At 39.2% G+C, this 19,538-nt stretch overlaps 1 protein-coding gene across 2 annotated transcripts in view; it reads right to left on the bottom strand.

The window, feature by feature from the left end:
• The window catches only part of tab1 (TGF-beta activated kinase 1/MAP3K7 binding protein 1), a 102,668-nt gene that overhangs the window by 51,894 nt on the left and 31,236 nt on the right, over positions 1-19,538 (bottom strand). For both annotated transcript variants that reach the window (XM_039765284.1, XM_039765283.1), the window contains exons 5-6: positions 16,700-16,838; positions 12,718-12,834 (exon numbers count right to left, since the gene is read on the bottom strand). In XM_039765284.1, coding sequence (XP_039621218.1) covers positions 12,718-12,834; positions 16,700-16,838 — 256 coding nt within the window. The remainder of the gene's footprint in view (positions 1-12,717; positions 12,835-16,699; positions 16,839-19,538) is intronic.

The following is a 19,538-nucleotide window of genomic DNA, read 5'->3' on the forward strand; positions in this document are numbered from 1 at the left end:
AAGGGTCTCCAATCCCCTAAACCCCATGATCGTTGAATGTGTATCATTACTTGATGGCACCTGATGCTTTGCAGGATACCCCAACCCCAGTATCTTCAATTGAGTGTATAGACTTCAAGGGGAACACATTTACAAGATAACTGAAATTTGTAAAGGTCAATTGCTTTATTTGTACAGTAATCCCTCCTCGATCACGGGGGTTGCGTTCCAGAACCCCCCGCGATACACAAAAATCCGCGAAGTAGAAACCATATGTTTGTCTGGTTATTTTTATATATTTTAAGCCCTTATAAACTCTCCCACACTGTTAACATGATTAGAGCCCTCTAGACATGAAATAACACCCTTTAGTCAAAAGTTTAAACTGTGCTCCATGACAAGACAGAGATGACAGTTCTTTCTCACAATTAAAAGAATACAAACATATCTTCCTCTTCAAAGAAGCGCCGTCAGGAGCAGAGAATGTCAGAGAGAGAGAGAGAGTGAGAGAAAAGCAAACAATCAAAAAATCAATACGTGCTTTTAAGTATGCCGAAGCACCGCGATAAGGATAAGTAGAGGAGCGTCCGTATCCTCTAGGCAAACACCCCCTCCGTCAGGCAGAGAGAGTGAGAGAGATAGAGAGAAGCAAACAAGCACCGCGCGGGATGCATATTGTATATCATTAAGGAGTTTTATTTAATATGTAATACATGCTCTGATTGGGTAGCTTCTAAGCCATCCGCCAATAGCGTCCCTTGTATGAAATCAACTGGGCAAACAAACTGAGGAAGCATGTAACCTAAATTAAAAGACCCATTGTCCGCAAAAATCCGCGAACCAGCGAAAAATCCATGATATATATTTAGATATGCTTACATTTAAAATCGCGATGGAGTGAAGCCGCGAAAGTCGAAGCGCGATATAGCGAGGGATCACTGTATATAAATTTTATGTACCGAGTTAAAAGCTTTTTTGTGTATTTGAATTTGCTCATGCACAGTACTGTATGTGGTTCAATAAAATATATTACAGCCGTTGTTCCCGGCTCGTGTGGAGTAGGTGAGAGCGCAAACAGCAAGGCCTTTTCCAGTTTCAGATGATCTTCTCCAATCGGCGAGCTATCGTGACCTGCGTCACTCGCACATTCGCTCCCCATTTCACTCTCAACTGGAGACGAAGTAGCGGACAGTAGTCCTGAGGAGTCTGGGCTTTGGCCCATCTGATCCAGGTCAGTCTCTGAAAGGCCGTACCTTGAGCCTGAACTTGGACTTGTCGGTCTGAGCTTGGATGTAGCTTTAGTTGTCTTTTCCATTTCTCTCTGAGCCCCTTTCTTGCCGGCCATGTTTATATATGCTTGCATATACTGTAGTAGAACCCTCAGGTTGGATAAATACAGGATATCTCAGGATAATAAGAAAATAATATAAAAAAATAACACTGCTGCTAACGGAGCTCTGCTTCAGACGTCCATCTCTCAGAATGGATGAGACCAACTCATTCAATCAATTAATAGAATAGCTACTTTCATCATAAAATATAAAAAAAAACAATAACATTGTAATTCCCCACCATGCTAAACAAGTTTCAAAAATTGTTTTAATCAACTAATTTATATGCACCCCACGATTTCATTAAGTCACATACAGGGTGACACAGAAAAACGGGAACTTTTGAAATGTGTAGTGGCAGCCATGAACAGTTGGCAGCACTACGGAACAGGGACCTTCAGCTGTAAACAATCGCGCCATTTAGTAATTCAGTAATCAGTTGCAAGGCAATCAATGGCAGCTGTGCGAGAATTGTTCGGTAACTGTGTCATCTCAAGATTCGGTGACATTCCCTGGCCCTCAAGATCACCGGATTTGTCCGTTTGTGATTTTTTCTTGTGGGGCTACCTTAAGAGTCGGGTCTACATGACTCGGCCAAGGACACTGAATGAATTGAAACAAAGAATTCAAGACGAAATTTGTGGTATACCACCGATCAATGGGGAACCTCAACAGCAGATTGGAAGAATGCATACGTACAGGAGGATGCCATACTATCTATCTATCTATAGGACGTAATTTTCAGACATTGATAATTTGGATTACTGTCTCTTACAAGGCAAGTTGTAGTGGTTCAATTGCTGTCAATAACATTTTTTTGTTGGATTTCTTCTATTTTTATTGAGTTTTTCAAAAGTTCCCGTTTTTCTGTGTCACCCTGTATAACCACGGGAATTGTGGTTAAAAAAAACTTTATACTTTGCATTTTAGTACATCTTTAACTAAATTAAATAAAATCATTTTACTTACTTTTTTATATACAGTAATCCCTCGCTATATCGCGCTTCGACTTTCGCGGCTTCACTCTATCAGGATTTTAAATGTAAGCACATCTAAATATATATCACAGATTTTTCGCTGGTTCGCCGCTTTCTGCGGACAATGTGTCTTTTAATTTAGGTTACATGCTTCCTCTGTTTGTTTGCCCAGTTGATTTCATACAAGGGATGCTATTGGCGGATGGCTTAGAAGCTACCCAATCAGAGTATGTATTACATATTAACTAAAACTCCTCAATGATATATGCTTCCCGCGGGGTGCTTGTTTGCTTCTCTCTATCTTCCTCACTCTCTCTGCCTGACGGAGGGGGTGTGAGCAGAGGGGCTGTTTGCACAGAGGACACGGACGCTCCTATACAAAATGCCGCTTTATTGCGGTGCTTCTGTATACTTAAAAGCACGTATTGATTTTTTGATTGTTTGCTTTTCTTAGCAAGCGCTCTCTCTGACATTCTCTGCTCCTGACGGCGCTCCTTTGAAGATAAGATATGTTTGCTTTCTTTTAATTGTGAGAAAGAACTGTCATCTCTGTCTTGTAATGGAGCACAGTTTAAACGTTTGACTAAAGGGTGTTATTTCATGTCTAGAGGGCTCTAATAATGTTAACAGGGTGGGAGAGTTTATAAGGGCTTAAAATATATAAAAATAACCATACAAACATATGGTTTCTACTTCGCGGATTTTCACCTATCGCGGGGGGGGTCTGGAACGCAACCCCCGCGATCGAGGAGGGATTACTGTATTTTATTTTTTACTTTTTAGTATTTGAGTATTTTGCAAATGATTTTTCTTTAATCGTTTTTTATGATCGGGAAGCTTCTTTAAAAGTATTACATAATATATCTTCTTTGCAGAATTATTTGAATACTAAACAGAATTATATTTTGGTCTCTATTTTTCTGTTCAGGCTTTTAGCGCTCTGTTGCTGCGGAAAAAAAAAATATAGGCAACAGAACGGCAAGCTTACGTCAAGACTTTCTCACCGTGATCATCAAGGCTAGACTAAACAAGTAAAGTCGGCCCGCATATTTACCGACTCCACTCAATGGAAGAGGCAAGTGGGGGCAATCCGATGCGTCTCTCACTTGTATGCTCCCATATCTCACTGTATTCTGTCTCTGTCATTGTTGTTTGTGCGTTAATTGGAATCGCATAACCATTAATTACGGCGAAATTTTAATTGGAATTGCATAACCATTAATTATGGCAAAATTTGCTACGTAATTGCATCGTTTTTGACGGATTATTGTATTGCCATCAATACTGAAAACGTGTGCAAAATTTGAAGATAGTCGCTTCGTCAAAAGTGGGTTTAAAAGATTTGACCCAGACAAACAAACAGACAGAGGAGTCAAGTTAAATAAAATCGTTTAAAAATGAGAAATTTGACTTCTTCATCTGCAAGTGTGTTATTACTTTTGTAGGGGGTGCAAACATAAATCAAACTTTTTCTAAGGGTGTGGTACATAGAAATATTTGGGAACCACTGGGTTAGATGATACAGATTTGCTTCTGAATCAAGGCCATAGGTTTGTGGCCGGCCTCTCTGTCTAAAGACTTGAAATGGAAAGGACTGAAATCCTGAGTGATTTTTGTCAATGAATTTTCTGGAAAAAAGCAGACTTGCATTATTTTCAGTGGATTAAGCAGGATATCTCTCGTTTTTAAAAATTAGATTACTAATTGTTTAAAAGTAGCTGACTGTAACTTATGCAGTGTGATCATACTTGTATCCTTAGGTTCAGCTCTTTGAAAATATTTTTAACATAATGCAGAAAAGGGGTCGCAAAAAAAATCAGGAAAACACAACCGATTTACCTTTTCAATTAAAATGATTGAATTATCTCATAAATATTCTATGGACAAACTATTTAGCTATGAAGAAAATGTAACTTTTCGTGAAGGCCATCTTATTATTATTTCATGAGATAACACACATCCTTAGGGCTCAGATTACTTAAACATTTGTGTACTCAAAATGTCACTGAGATCAGATGACAGTTGAACTTCACCTGTAATCCTTCCCAAGGTGAGAAACTAGTAGTCTGGCATAGCAAGTTACTATGGAGAAATCAAACCTTGACATGTTAAGAACACTGTGCATTCAAGTTGCGTCCTTCAGTGATTTTCATTTTCCAAATTGGGGAAAGATTTGGGTTTTAAAAGAAGGAGAGGCAAAAAGTGAATATGCATTTATACTTTCCATGTTTCTCAGAACCTACAGGGGGGTGGCTGTCACCCTTGGAGAGATTAGGTGACAGGCCACTTGTATACTGTGCCCTCTGGTTAGAGCACTACAGCAGTGCGTAGTGATGAATCAAATCAGGTTTGGCAGTGGAGGATTTGGAATCGTAACTATAGATTTGTGCAACTTAAAGGTAAAACGCTGTGAAAATACGGTAAATCCAAAAAGTACGAAAAAAAAGGCACATGTTTCCTTTGGATGGCTGCCTGCAAGAGAGTCTTACAAACACAAAAAGGGTTTCGTAACAGTTCGGCTTTGTACAGGTTAACAAAATGAATGGCAAGATGGTAATTTTATGCAGTTTCAGAATGCATTAACATCAAAACTCACCAAAGCTCTTGTGGGCGATTTTCAGCCACGTTTTCTGAAGATTGTCCACTTCTGTTTCTATATGTGAATAAATCTGACTAGCTCAAAAATCTAATCTATTTGCTGTTTTTGCTTTCTGTGAATGTCCTCTGGTTACCTACCACAATTCAAAGACATGCAGGTTAGATGAATTGGTGATGCTAAATTAGCCAGTGGTGTGCATGGGCGTGGGTTCACCCTAAAATGAGCTTGCACTTGCACCCTGTCCAGGAATTGTTCCTGCCATGCATCCTACAGATGAAACTAAACAGGCAGGGATAGATAGATAGATAGATAGATAGATAGATAGATAGATAGATAGATAGATAGATAGATAGATAGATAGATAGATAGATAGATAGATAGATAGATAGATAGATAGATAGATAGATAGATATTAATTTTAGTGTAGTAGGCAGGATACGACAGACAGACAGACAGACAGACAGACAGACAGACAGACAGACAGACAGACAGACAGACAGACAGACAGACAGACAGATAGATAGATAGATAGATAGATAGATAGATAGATAGATAGATAGATAGATAGATAGATAGATAGATAGATAGATAGATAGAATACTAATTCACAATACTACAGATACTACTCTGTGGCGTGACTATATACTGCACGTACATTTACTTTGTCTCTGAACCGACTTAATCTTAATGAAGCAGCATCTAAGGCCTCCCACATGATAAAATGCCACAGAAATGTATCAAATTATTAAATGTTTCCTTGGGGTTTAAGGTGAGTTGAGAACTTAAGTCAACCAGGGGATTAACAATTAATATGAAGCAGTTAAAAGTAGTAACCACCTCTGGTTTTGTTTCATGGTTTACTTTGATTCTCGGTTCAGAAAGAGAAACAAATCAGCAGCTGAATGCCTTATGAAGGACAATGCATCTCATACCTCTGATTTAAAATAAAGAAATCAAAAAAGAGGAGGGAAATATGCATATCAAGTGACACTTACAGATCGCTTAAAATAAAGCAAAACTTTTCTTAAATATGTATGAAGTACATTTTGAGTCGACATAAAAAGTCACATTAATTTTTTTTTTAAAAAAGTTCAATTTAACATAACCTAACTAACAAATGGCTCTTACAAATTATTATACATTTAAATTGTCACAACAGGAAATGCTGGTCAAAGTTCATCAAAGGGCACATGAAGCATATCCGGGGCAACATAACAGGGGCACAGTCGGGGAGCTGGTGTCGGGAGGAAGGAGATGAGGCTTGGGAGAGTGGAAAGAAGGTGTCCCAAAGAGGAACTTTGGAGAGGCCTGAAAGAGAGTGATTAGTGAAGGAGCACTGTGTGCTGTGAACTGTAATATGAATAAACGTGTGCTTTTTGTAGACGTCCTGGCGTCTGTGCCCGGGGCTGGCTTCCACAATATTTTATATATACAGTATATATATACAGTATATATATATATATATATATATATATATATATATATATATATATATATATATATATATATATATATATATATATATATATATAGTATATATATATATATATATATATATATATATATATATATATATATATATATATATATATACACACATACATACATATAGTATTATATATACAGTTAACAACCCTCTCTTCTGCCCTTCTCTATTGTTATAATTAAACAACTTTACATTGTTAGGGCCAATAAACATATGTGTGTGGTGTTGGAGTTGTCACAATAAACTGAAATTGTTAAACTAGGAAGAACAGTGAATGATATAAAGCATGATGTCGACAAAATTGAAAAACGTTTCAAAAATGGAAACCACTGACGATAGTGTTATTCTGTATTAATGTTAATGTTCTTCTACATTGTAATTTTCTTTTTGAATTCTGTTATATTATGTTTTGTTAATATATTGTGACGTGCAGGCACCTTGTGATGCGCTCTGCAGGATTAGAAAGGGCAGAATGCTGTGTAAGTGATAGGACTGGGTGAAGGGCTTCTGTTCTGTGAGACAGGAGAAGTTCGGAGAAAGATGAAGGTGTTTTGAGTAGGGAGCCAGGAGAAGATAAGCAGGTGTGTCAGCGGTATAGAAAATGACAAAATGTGAGTGGCAGGAGATTATTATTGGTAGGGAGAGCTTTTCTTTACTGTTTTGGAGGTGTGTTTTATAACCCTGATAATGAAGTATAAGACAGGGCACCATTTTTTATGGAGCGAAGACTCCTAAATAAAACATAGAAAACTCCATTACATCTGAGTTTTATTTGCTTATTACGCTAGTCAATACTATATTATATAAACTGATTAATATTGTGAAAAATACATTATATTTTGTTAATATAGTTTTTTTATTTGCAAATAAATTACTTTTTGCTAAACTAATCTACTGTATATCATTTTTAAAGTAGCTGTTTGCTCACCAGCCACTTTACATCTCCGCACCCCAAGGAGATGCGGTCACTCCTCCAAAACCTCCTCTTAAATGGAAATGCAATTGGAAACAAACACTGTTTTTTTTACCTCACAGTACAGTGGAACCTCGGGTCACGACCGTAATTCGTTCCCAAACTTTGGTTGTAACCCGATTTGGTTGTGACCCGAAGTAATTTCCCCCATAGGATTGTATGTAAATATAATTAATCCATTCCGGACCGTACGAGCTGTATGTAAATTTATTTTTTTTAAAGATTTTTAAGCACAAAAATAGTTAAATTATACCATAAAATGCACAGTGTAATAGTAAACTAAATGTAAAAACATTGAAGAACATTGAGAAAACCTTGAACAGAGAAAACTAACATTGCAAGAGTTCTCGCTTTGGCCTTACGAACTGTTCGCTATAAACACTTTTTTAAGCACAGGGAAAAAAATTATCATTTGAAAAATCCTTAATTTATACAAAAACTAACCATAAACAACCAAGAAAACTAACATTGCATGAGTCGAGTTCTGGCGTGAAGGAAGTGAGGAGGAACTGGGTGTGGAGGAGATTACAGATTTGAGGTAAAGTCTATGACGATGTGGGTTCGCTGCATGCTCCCATCTCGTTTCCGGGAGCCCTTAAACCCGTCACCGTCAGTAATGTTACTGATGAGCACGACAGTGAGGCACTACAATGGAGCAATCGGATGGTGCAAAAAGTGCCAAGTGCTTTTATTAAAATCAACAAAACAACAATCACAAAAAAAGTCCAAATTAAATAAAGTGCAGTGCTTTCAGAATCCTTCAATAAATAAATGATCCCATAAAAACAGAGGTGAAGTGGAGGTTAAAATCCAATAGAAAAAAGTCTTCATTAAATACAACGAGATTAAAACAATGCTCGAAGCAGTCTCTTTACAAACAAGCCTGGTGCATTCTTTAACTGCCTTCTCGCGCTCGCTCTCTCGCTGTACAGGGAGAGATTGAACATGTGCGGAAGTCTTTGGTGCATACGAACTGGAAGGGAAACTGGCTTGTTCGTCACCCGAGTGTGTGGTCGTAAACAGATGCAAACGTTTGGTGAACTTTTTGGTCATAACCCGATTTGTACATGGTCCGAGACGTTCGTGACCCGAGGTTCCACTGTAATATATAAATGAAGTGATTTTATTAGGAAACCCGAGAGCCTTTACTTCAATACTAGCAAAGGGCTCTTATGAAGGAGACACACACACTCATTCTATCAGAAAGCCAGTCAGAGCTCTAGAATTTTTAAACAATGACTATTTTTCTCTTACAACCTCAACTGAAGAATATAAAATCACTGAAGTAACTGATAGCACTGTACACCCATTCAATGCCAGTCCTGTTCTACATAAACAAGTGCATTCAAATTCAAGGTTAAAATTAAAGTACGCCCGTGCCCCTTACAGCTAGAAGCAATAAAATCAACAGATACGTAGCTAACATACCGGTGCAGAGAGCAACATGAATATGGCTGCCTATAAAACAATGTGAGCTAATGTCTGGAATATTCTATGCTGCCCTCTCTTGACTGAAGTCTTGTACTTGTTGACATGTACATAATAGATATTGCTTGTTGAGAAGCTAAATAAAATTAAGTACATGTCAGTAGCAGGTCCAGTGTGTGCCACCCAATCATTTACTGTCATACTATATTCTAAATCGATTACAGAAAAGAAACACCTTAGACTAGACGAAAAGCTCCAATTACAGCAGATGCAACATAATCTGTACTATATACACTCAAGTGGAAAGCCTCACACATCAGAACTGACACATGCAAGCAGGTACAAATGATCACTGGGTACCTTTAGGTCTATCAGTGGCAGGCCCTGCAATCCAATTCCTCCCCAGTACTGCGTCTGACATTTCAATTACCCAAAGGCTTTTTTTTTACACAAGTAACTTCAAACAAAAGAATGTTCATGTCTACTGACTACCTTACCTGCAGGCAGAAGCCTGACATAGGAAGTATAGAATCACCCTTTCTTGTAGATCCACAAATAATTTATTAACGTAGCATTGTCAAAACGGATTAATTCAACGTCACATTAACTGTGAATCTTTCAAAACTGTATTCTAAATGAAGGGAAAATACTTAAGAGAAACAATAAGGGATGTGTGGGGTTGGACAATTGGATATTTTACATGGGTTATACCTTTCTGTTGTATTGAATTCTTACCCTGGGCATAATTCACATGATATTCTATGATAGAGTCCCCAAAGCCAGTCAGTAAACTGACTCTTTTAGAGTGGGCTTAGTTGCAGATTTAGAATGCTGACCGAATGTTTTTTTTACAGCCTGACCCAGAGGGACTTGTATTTTGTACACAGAAACAGCAAAATGATCTTGAAAACATTTTTCGGTAACTCGAATGCCAATAAAACTGTGATAAATGCTCCATTATAATGTGCAATCATGGACCACTGCGATTTCTGCGTTGCATTTTACATGTGCAGAGAGGATGATACTAAAAGTCAACATACAGGGTGAGGCACAAAGGAAGGACGTCTTTGAAATGGCTAGAACTCACCACTAGGTGGAGTGACAGATGTGCGGTAGGTGGCGTGGACGATAGAACACCGCGTTTTTGCGTACGACTGTTTTGTCAAGAACAACCAATCTGGTACCGCAGTTCAGCATGAGTTTCGTTGCCATTTCAATATCCACAGAAATAAAGCTGTTCCCTCTCCTAACACTATCCTACGTTGGTTTAAAGCACTTCGTACACGAGGTACACTAATGAACAAAAGACCGCCAGGAGCTACACGAATTTCACGTACCCCTGAAAATGTGTAAAGCGTACGACTAGCCCTGCTGCGCAGTCCAAGGCGATCTGCTCAGAAGCATTCTTCTGAACTTGGCCTCAGTAATCGTTCGGTAAGGCGTATTTTGCATTTAGACCTGCATTTCCATCCCTACAAATTGGCCGTTGTGCAGCAGTTGAAGGCCGGGGATTACGCACAGCGACTGAACTTAGCACATGAAATGGAAGCAATTTATGAACAAAGTGACAACCTTATTTTGTTCATGAGTGATGAAGATCATTTTCATCTCAATGGCTTGGTGAATCAACAGAATTGTCATTGTTGGGCTTCTGAAAATCCGAAAAAATACCACAAAAGACCGCTGTACAGCCCGAAAGTGGCGGTTTGGTGCACTATGGTGTTTACTGCAGAGGCATTAGCTCTCTTGGAAATGTGTTCTTTTAATATTGTGGCTTATTAAATAATTAAACAATATCATAATATACCAGAAAAGGCGATATCCCTCCCATAGTGATTACTGCGGTGCAAAAATCACATGAGACAAAATATCTTTAGCTTACATTTACTGACGTTTTACGCGGTTACAGACAGGGAGGCATATGGACAGACTTTTATCCAGGTGGGAATCTGGATCAACACAGTCAGCCATTTTCTCCGTCCCTACGCTGGGAGGTTTTTCAACGAGCTTTGTCGATTCCGCCTCGAAGGGTCTGGCCACTGTCCAGACCTTTTATAATGTCTTGCTTCATTTGCTGGTGTTCTCTGTCTCCAAACAAGGGCTGAATTCCTCTTCCCCAAAATACAGACATATCATAGTGCTTATATGCCGATTCTCATTCTCCCAATAAGGAAAGGAGATTTGTGCTGATAGAGGACAGAAATACCCTAACCTGTGTTTAAGCTGACTATACAAGCCTCCAGTTGTCTTAGGCTATCGAATCCAATGCTTGGCTAGCACTTCTAACTGCTGAGCCTCTGTGTGCCACAGTTAACATGCACATGTGAATAAAAATAACAGTATTGTCCAGATATAGTGACATAAAGAAACATGTAGTATAACATATGGACAGAGCGATGTTGAAAAGAGTGGAGGCCAACTTCCATGAACGCCTTCAGAAATGCATCAGTGATAACGGACACCACATGGGAGATGTTGTTTTCCACACTTGATTTTGTCAAATGCTATTTCAATATGAACTCAAATCTTTCAATAATTTTCTTTGTAAGAAAAAATTAACAATTTTGTGATTTTGGAAAAAACGTCCGACCTTTCTGCCTCACCCTGTAGTATGTGTAATGAAGAAGTAAAGTACTCAAGAGCTAAAATATTCAATGGAATTGTCTGCAGTTGTATTTGATTAGCATGTAACAGCAAAAACAGATAAATTAAAACTGAAAAGGAAACAATAGCATATATTTATTTGTCTGGCGGCTTTACCTAAACTGTGCTTCAGAGCATTTCAGATACTTGCCATGTCAGCTCAATATAGAACTTCTTTTATTGTCACCATTTTATTCACAGCTATAACAACTACTTGATACAAATTCTATTTCTAGTGAATGTTGTTTCTTCTCTGTTACTGTAAATCTGGATGCCTGCTAAACTTAAAATTTGCTTCAGTGTCAAACAGAACAAATATAATCTCTAATTCAGCCTTCACCCACACACATGCAAAAATGTAACCCTAATTCAATTTAAGACAGGGCAACCTAGTTAAACCACCAGCAAACAGTAAACAACTTTTATTGTCTAATAAAACTCGGTCTCCTGCTACTTATAAAACAAAATAAGTCACTTCTAACTGGATTTACTAATATCTCAAACTACAGCTGACTGCCTTCTATTAAAGCAATTCCTTATAATTAGTATAATACAACATACAGTTCTTGGTAAGGTAAGGTGAATTGTTTAAAACTACTAAATGAAGTTTATTTAATCAAATCAAAGCTAAATAATTATCACAAGACAAACTATATATTTTTCATAAAACACAAAAATCAGGGAGGGTGTGTTTTCAAGCTTTAATTAGCCTAGAGCAGGGGTTCTCAATCACAGTCCTGGAGGGCCGCAGTGGCTACAGGTTTTTGTTCTAACCCGGTTGCTTAATTTGAAAGCAATTCTTGCCAATAATTTAATTTCATGGCTTGTTGGTGCTTTAATTCTGCCATGTCAGCTCATTCTCATATCCTAGATCTTCTTCCACTTTATAAGGATACCATCCGAAATGGAGGAGTGATTCTCAGTCCTTCACTTTTTTCTCTTCACTTTCACTTTAAGTATTTAATTAACCCCAACAGTGCACGATAACTACACACAGGTGTAAACAGAGAAATGCTGGTCTCTTTTGTCATTTGCATGCTATTGCTAATTAGGAGAAATTAAAAACCAAGAATACAGCTGTTTAAGACTAAAATAAGCAATAAAGGTTCAAAATCTTAATGAGCAAGACAACTGAAGTGAAGCAGAAGTGTTACTTGAGTAATACGTGCCTCTTATTAAGCAGTTGGGTTGGAACAAAAACCTGCAGCCACTGCGACCCTCCAAGACCATGATTGAGGACCCCTGGTCTAGAGCTATGTTTAAAACCAGGCCTAAAGCCAAAAAAAGGTGCCATTACTTACCAAGTTGAGCCAAACGGAAGAGCTCATCTTCGTTCTCTGTGGTGTGTCCCATCCCAATCTGGATCACCTGGTTTTGCCCATCACTTGATGACTTGCAGAGCAGGGCTCTGTTTGTTCCTGAGAGATAAAAACAAAACCATGGGATATAAATGGTGATAAATATCAAAAAAAGAAGTTGAAATTAACACGTTTTCCATGAAAATTGATAACAACATAAATATGTGCGACAGGTCTCACGCTTTTATCAATCATATAGCATTATAGAAATACATGACAACAATTCAAAGTGTATTTTCCAAAACATCTTAGGGTTAATAATCGAAAAAGTGTTCATATTTAATGTATCCTCTAGGAACTTTGTCCAATCGATTTTACACTTCGCTTGTACGACATGTTATTTATATTTCTTTAAAGTCACAGGTTATGCAGATATAAAAGAAGGATGCTGTCACATAACACACAAGTGGAGCATGCCACACTATGCAGATTTCCATTGTAAAGGAGAGTTTCAGGACATGAAAGTGGCATTTTGTTTGTGATGTCAACTTGTCCCTCTTGTGCCCATGTTTCATATTTGAATAGATTTACAAAAAATGTTATTCAAAAAGTCTTAAAATCAGAAGAATTAAAAGTAGGGGTCTTTATCTTAAAAAAAAAAAAAAACAACAAACAGCAACAATGTTATACTGTATATACTCACGTATAAGCCAGGCCTTGAAACCCAAAAAATCGATCATAAAATCAGACCCCGACTTATACGCCTGTTCAAAAATGCGACACTTAATTTTTTTTATTTTTACATCTTCTTGCCTCCTCCAATCTCACACCAGTTTCTCAGATGCATTGAATTTTGTCACAGCAGTGCAGTTACCAATTTCTTTCACTACTTCAACGACTTTTAATTTAAAACCAGCTTCATTCATTCAGCTGGATGACAAATTGGACTGGACTGCCAATACTGATGCTCTATGTAAGAAAGCTCAGAGCAGAATATACTTTCTGAGAAGGTTGGCATCCTTCAACATCTGCAGTAAGATGCTGCAGATGTTCTACCAGATGGTTGTGGCGAGTGCCCTCTTTTACGCGGTGGTGTGCTGGGGTGGCAGCATAAAGATGAAAGACGCCTCACGCCTGGACAAACTTGTTAAGAAGGCAGGCTCCATTGTAGGATTAAAGTTGGACAGTTTAACATCCGTGGCAGAGTGACGGGCACTAAGCAAACTCCTGTCAATCATGAAGAATCCACTGCATCCACTTAACAGTGTCATCTCCAGGCAGAGGAGCAGCTTCAGTGACAGACTTTTGTCACCGTCCTGCTCCACTGACAGACTGAGGAGATCGTTCCTCCCCCACACAATGCGACTCTTCAATTCCACCCGGGGGAGTAAATGCGAACATTAATTTTATTTTAATTCTTTTCATTTTTATTACTATTTAATTTAATATTGTTTCTTTGTATCAGTATACTGCTGCTGGATTATGTGAATTTCCCCTTGGGATTAATAAAGTATCTATCTATCTATCTATCTATCTATCTATCTATCTATCTATCTATCTATTTTCTTCTGATCCAACGCTCCATCGTAGATAAGTGGTGATCTAACGATAAAGGTGTATGAGGGTGTGAGATACAAAAAACACAAAACAGTGCACACGTCAATTCGTGAATATTTTAGGTATTACCATGTGGTCACGTAGGCACAACAGAGAGAGTGAGGGGTTAGGAGCACACGCTGATACAGTGCATTGCCGCACCCACGTAGAAAAAAAAGGCAGTGTGCTCCGTGGTTGCTCTCTGAGAGTGAGCGTTAGCATATCATAATCTCTTGGACCAATAGCGTGAGTTTTCCACATTCGACTTATACGACCAACATTATAAATTGCCAGTAATGGTGTACTGCACGATAACGTGCAGTGAATACACTTGACTTGAGCCCTCATAGTTTCATCCTCTTTCTCTGTACGTTTATCATTCATTTGCTCAGAGGTTGATGCGCTTGCTGCTTCCTGAGCAGCTCTTCTTTTCTCCACCCTAGCGGCCCGCTGCTTCTCTTCTTTAGTCGGCATGTTTTCGCGTTAAAACTGATTAAGTCAGTGTTTGTGTTGCAATTACTTAGTACGTTTTCCTTAATTTTTCACTTAAGCTGGCACTTAAGTCTTCAATCTGCCTCAAGAAAGATTTAAGATATGAAGAGGCAGAGAAAGTGACGGCAAAGGTGGTAGGGATGAGAACGGTGCCCGTACGCATGCACCGCACGGCCGCCCTGCTGGCCGCTACTGAGAGTTGATTCTATAATAAAATAAAAATAAAAAGAGGAATAACCTTGGAGGTCAATCATCACCCCAGAAGTGGATAGTAGACATCACATAGTATATGTGTACCAAATTTCAGGTCAATAGTTCAAATGTTTTGCGAGCTACCGATGATTTAACATCCGGGACTGACAAACAGACAGCCATGGTAGGGTATTATATACAGTAAGAAGACAAAGAAATTATACAGCAAAATGAAGTCCTGACTAACCCGCGGGAGAACTTATCCGTGAGTATATACAGTGATTAAAAAGTAACATTAAACAAGCTCCTTATTTAATTAGGTCAGAAAACCAGTTATATGGACAAAGACTTTATTGGAATCTTATCTGTGAAATTTTGGCTTCCAGTTGTATGATATACAATACAATACCAAAATCACACAAGAAGTGTGATACACAAGAATATCAATGGAGGTTTGAATGAAAGCACGGTTGCATTTGCTTTTCAACTCTTTGCAGTTTCTTTAATTTATTTTTATTGCAGTGCCTTTAGTATGAACTTGAAAATGGCAGAATCATTAGCTTTGGAAATTGTCTAGGCAGGTGTTGATTTTTTTGACTCGCATTTCCAGGAGGTTTGAGGAAATAGTCATCTCATATCAACCTAGTGGACTCCAAAGTGTCGGAGGCAAAATTTTAAAACAACATCTTCAGTAAGTTGTAAGCTCAATCACTACATTTTAAAGCTATTTAAATATATCGCGTTTGAATGTGCCTATCTGCTGACTCCTACCAGTGAGGCTAAAAAACTTGTGTGACTTCCAACGGTGTAAGGACTGATGCTGTAGCCTCCACCAGCATACTGTGGAATCCAAACTGTCCGTCCATCCATCCATCCTCTTCCGCTTACCCAAGATCGGGTCGCGGGGGCAGTAGCTTCAGCAGATATGCCCAGACTCCCTCTCCCCGGCCACTTCTTCTAGCTCTTCCGGGGCAATCCCGAGGTGTTCCCAGGCCAGCCGAGAGACATAGTCCCTCCAGCGTGTCCTGGGTCTTCCCTGGGGCCACCTCCTGGTTAGACGTGCCCGGAACACCTCACCAAGGAGGCGTCCAGGAGGCATCCTGATCAGATGCCCAAGCCAACTTATCTGACTCCTCTCAATGCGGAGGAGCAGTGGCTCTACTTTGAGCTCCTCCAGGATGACTGAGCTTCTCACCCAATCTTTAAGGGAAAGCCCAGACACCCTGGGGAGGAAACTGATTTCGGCCGCTGGTATTCGCGATCTTGTTCTTTCGGTCACTACCCATAGCCCATGACCATCTTTGCCTTACGGCTCAGCTCCTTTTTCATCACGACAGACCGATGCAGAGCCCGCATTACTGCGGTGCCGCACAGATCCAATCCAAACTGGATATCATTAAATTACTAGAAGTGCAACTGAGAAATGTAGGACTATTTCTTTACCTCAGCAGACTCGGCAGCACTATTTTCATGAACAGCATGATACAATATGAGCACAAAAACTTGAAAGTATTATTTTTCATATAATTCATTTTTAAATATGACAATAAATTACTGTTTCAAGTGATCATAAATTGGAAAGACCATGGTTAAATATGCCTAAAAGTTTCCAGATGTTATTATTTAAAAAAGCCTTTTCATTTCTCTCCAAAATTCATTATTTACTAAATGATGATACATTACCAGTTTTGGAAGAGTTACGTACCCACATTGGCAATGTAGAGCTTGTTGTTCAGTATGAGAGCCACCATTGCTGTGGCACCTCCTGAAATCTCACGCTCAAGAATGCTGATCCCCTCTGCGGTCTTTTGATACTGTGGTGGGAGCTGGTGAAGAGGTACACCCTGAGGCACAGTTGACCACACCAGAAAAAAACAAAAAGGGAAACAACTTAACTAGAGTGCACTTTACTTTTTAAAAATGAGAAGTGAAAGCTTGCTGAGTTGTGGGCATTTTTTCTACAAGCATAAACAAAATACAAGAAAGAACGTTAAATACAAAATAAGGAACAGAACTACATATTACACGTATTTATCTCTTGAGCTTCTTTAAAAAGCTATTTTTTTTCCATTGGAACAAACACAGAACTGTCTGTCTGGCTGGCTGGCTGCTTATCTATCTAAGCAACACTTACAGTGAGTATAGAAAGGAATCCCAGCATCGAAATATTCCCATTTTTTTTTTTTTTGCTTTACAACTTTAAATGAAAACACACAAACCAATTTTTTTCCAGCTTCACTTACTCAGGGGGAGTGGTGGCTCTGAGGCTTAGGGATCTGCACTGGCAATCGGAAGGTTGTCGGTTCGAATCCTGTAAATGTCAATAGGGACTCTGCTCTGTTGGGCCCTTGAGCAAGGCCCTTAACCTGCAATTGCTGAGCGCTTTGAGTAGTGAGAAGAGCGCTATATAAATATAAAAGAATTATTATTATTATTATTATTACTTAATGCAATCTATAACATCCAAGTGAAAGATATCATAGCTACAGTTCAGAAGAATTATAAAAAATAAAAAACAAGAAATACTGAGATGAATAAAGGATCCCCCCTCTCCTAAACTTCATCAGGTGTAAGTGCCCACCATTTCCATTGCAGACCATGGTTACTGGCTTGTAATCCGTGTGATTAGTGAAGCTGTTCCTGAAGCATTCATTCCATTGCTTGGTAGTGCAACTGACAGCAAACAACTGTCTATGGGTGGCAAGCCACTTTCAAAAGATCTCAGGGATAGAGTTGTGGACAGACATAAGGCAGGAGATGGAGACCAAAAAAATCTCCCAAGGAGCCCAGTAAAGTCCATCATAAAGAAGTGGCGAGTGTTTGGTACTACTAGGACCCACCCTGGACCCGGCCGTCCATCCAAACTGGATGGAACAGCAAGGAGGAAACTGGAAAGAGAGGCTACCCAGAGGCCAAAGGCCACTTTAAAGGAGTTACAGGATTTGATGGCAAACAGTGGGTCATTAATGGTGTGCATGTGACAATAATTTCTTAAGCTCTCCACAATTGTGGCTTGTTTGGGAGAGTCGCAAGGAAAAAGCCACTTCTCAAGAAAAGCCACATTAAGGCTCGCTTGAGCTTTGCCAGAATGCATCGTGAAGATTCTGATGCCAAGTGGAAAAAGGTCTTATGGTCAGATGAGACCAAAATCAAACTATATGGCTTCAATACCAAACGGTACACCAATGCAGTTCACCATCCACAACACACCATACCGACAGTAAAGCATGGAGGGGGCAGCATCCTGCTTTGGGGGGCCTGGGACTCTCGTTTGGGTAGAAGGAAAAATGAATGGGGCAAAATACCATCAAGTTCATGAGGAAAACCTGCTACCCTCTGCCAGAAAATTGAAGATGGGCAGAATGTTCACCTTTCATCACAAAAGCACACAGCAAAATTGTGAATGTCCTTGTGTGGCCAGTCACAGCCCAGACCTAAATCCCAGTGAAAATCTGTGGAAAGATTTGAAGATAGCAGACCACCAACACTCACCATCCAATTTGAGCGAACGTGAACAGTTAAACTGTAAAGAAGAGTGGGGGGCAAATATTGAGTGGGCTCAATCTAGATGTGCAAAGCTGACAGAGAAGAATCACAACAGACTCAAGGCTGTCATTAATGCAAAAGGTGGGCCAACAAAATGACACTGGGGTGATCCTTTATTAATCTCCGTCTTGTTTTGATTTTTTATAATTTTTCTGAACTGTAGCTGTCTTATCTTTCACTTGGATGTTATTGATTGCAATGAGTAACTAAAGCTGGGAAGACATAATTTCTGTGTGTGTTTTCATTTAAGGCTGTAAAGCAAAAATAAATTAGGATTCTTTTCTATACCCACTATACATCCAAAGATACAAATATAAATCACAAGCAGTAATAGATTGACTATTTTGCTGAGCATATGCAGTAGGAAAAAAATAACATGACATTTTTAAATCCAGTCAATCCAGTTGTGTGTCACAGACGGCTGGAGCTTATCTTGGAAGACTGAAAGCCAGTCTATTGCAGGACCACCTCACATAAGATTGATTTGGAATCATCAATCATCTACAATCTGCACATTTTTAGGATATGGGGGGGTACCGAAGCAGACACTGGGGAAATGTTTAACCTGCACAGAAAACAATGGGGTGCAGGTTTTAAAGTCATGATGCTAAATCCATGCAGCAAAACGAAGCCCTATACCATTGTGCCATCTAAGAGAATAGCAAATGAATGATAGCTCTATGGGAGGCACTGTGGCGCAGTGGGTAGCACTGCTGCTTCGCAGTTAGGAAACCCGGGTTCTCTGCTTGGAGTTTGAATGTTCTCCCTGTGTTGCGTGGGTTTCCTCCGGGTGCTCTGGTTTCCTCCCACAGTCCAAAGACATGCAGGTTAGGTGCACTGGTGATTCTAAATTGTCCCTTGTGTGTGCTTGGTGTGTGGGTGTGTGTGCCCTGCGGTGGGCTGGATAATGGATGGGTGGATGATAACTCTATGCATTTATTTATGTTCTAAGGCTGCCTTTTTCTGTTTCAGGGATGTGGAGAGACAGCACCATCCTG

This window comes from Polypterus senegalus, chromosome 10 (assembly GCF_016835505.1).
Source record: "Polypterus senegalus isolate Bchr_013 chromosome 10, ASM1683550v1, whole genome shotgun sequence".
Taxonomy (NCBI): Eukaryota; Metazoa; Chordata; class Cladistia; order Polypteriformes; family Polypteridae; genus Polypterus; species Polypterus senegalus.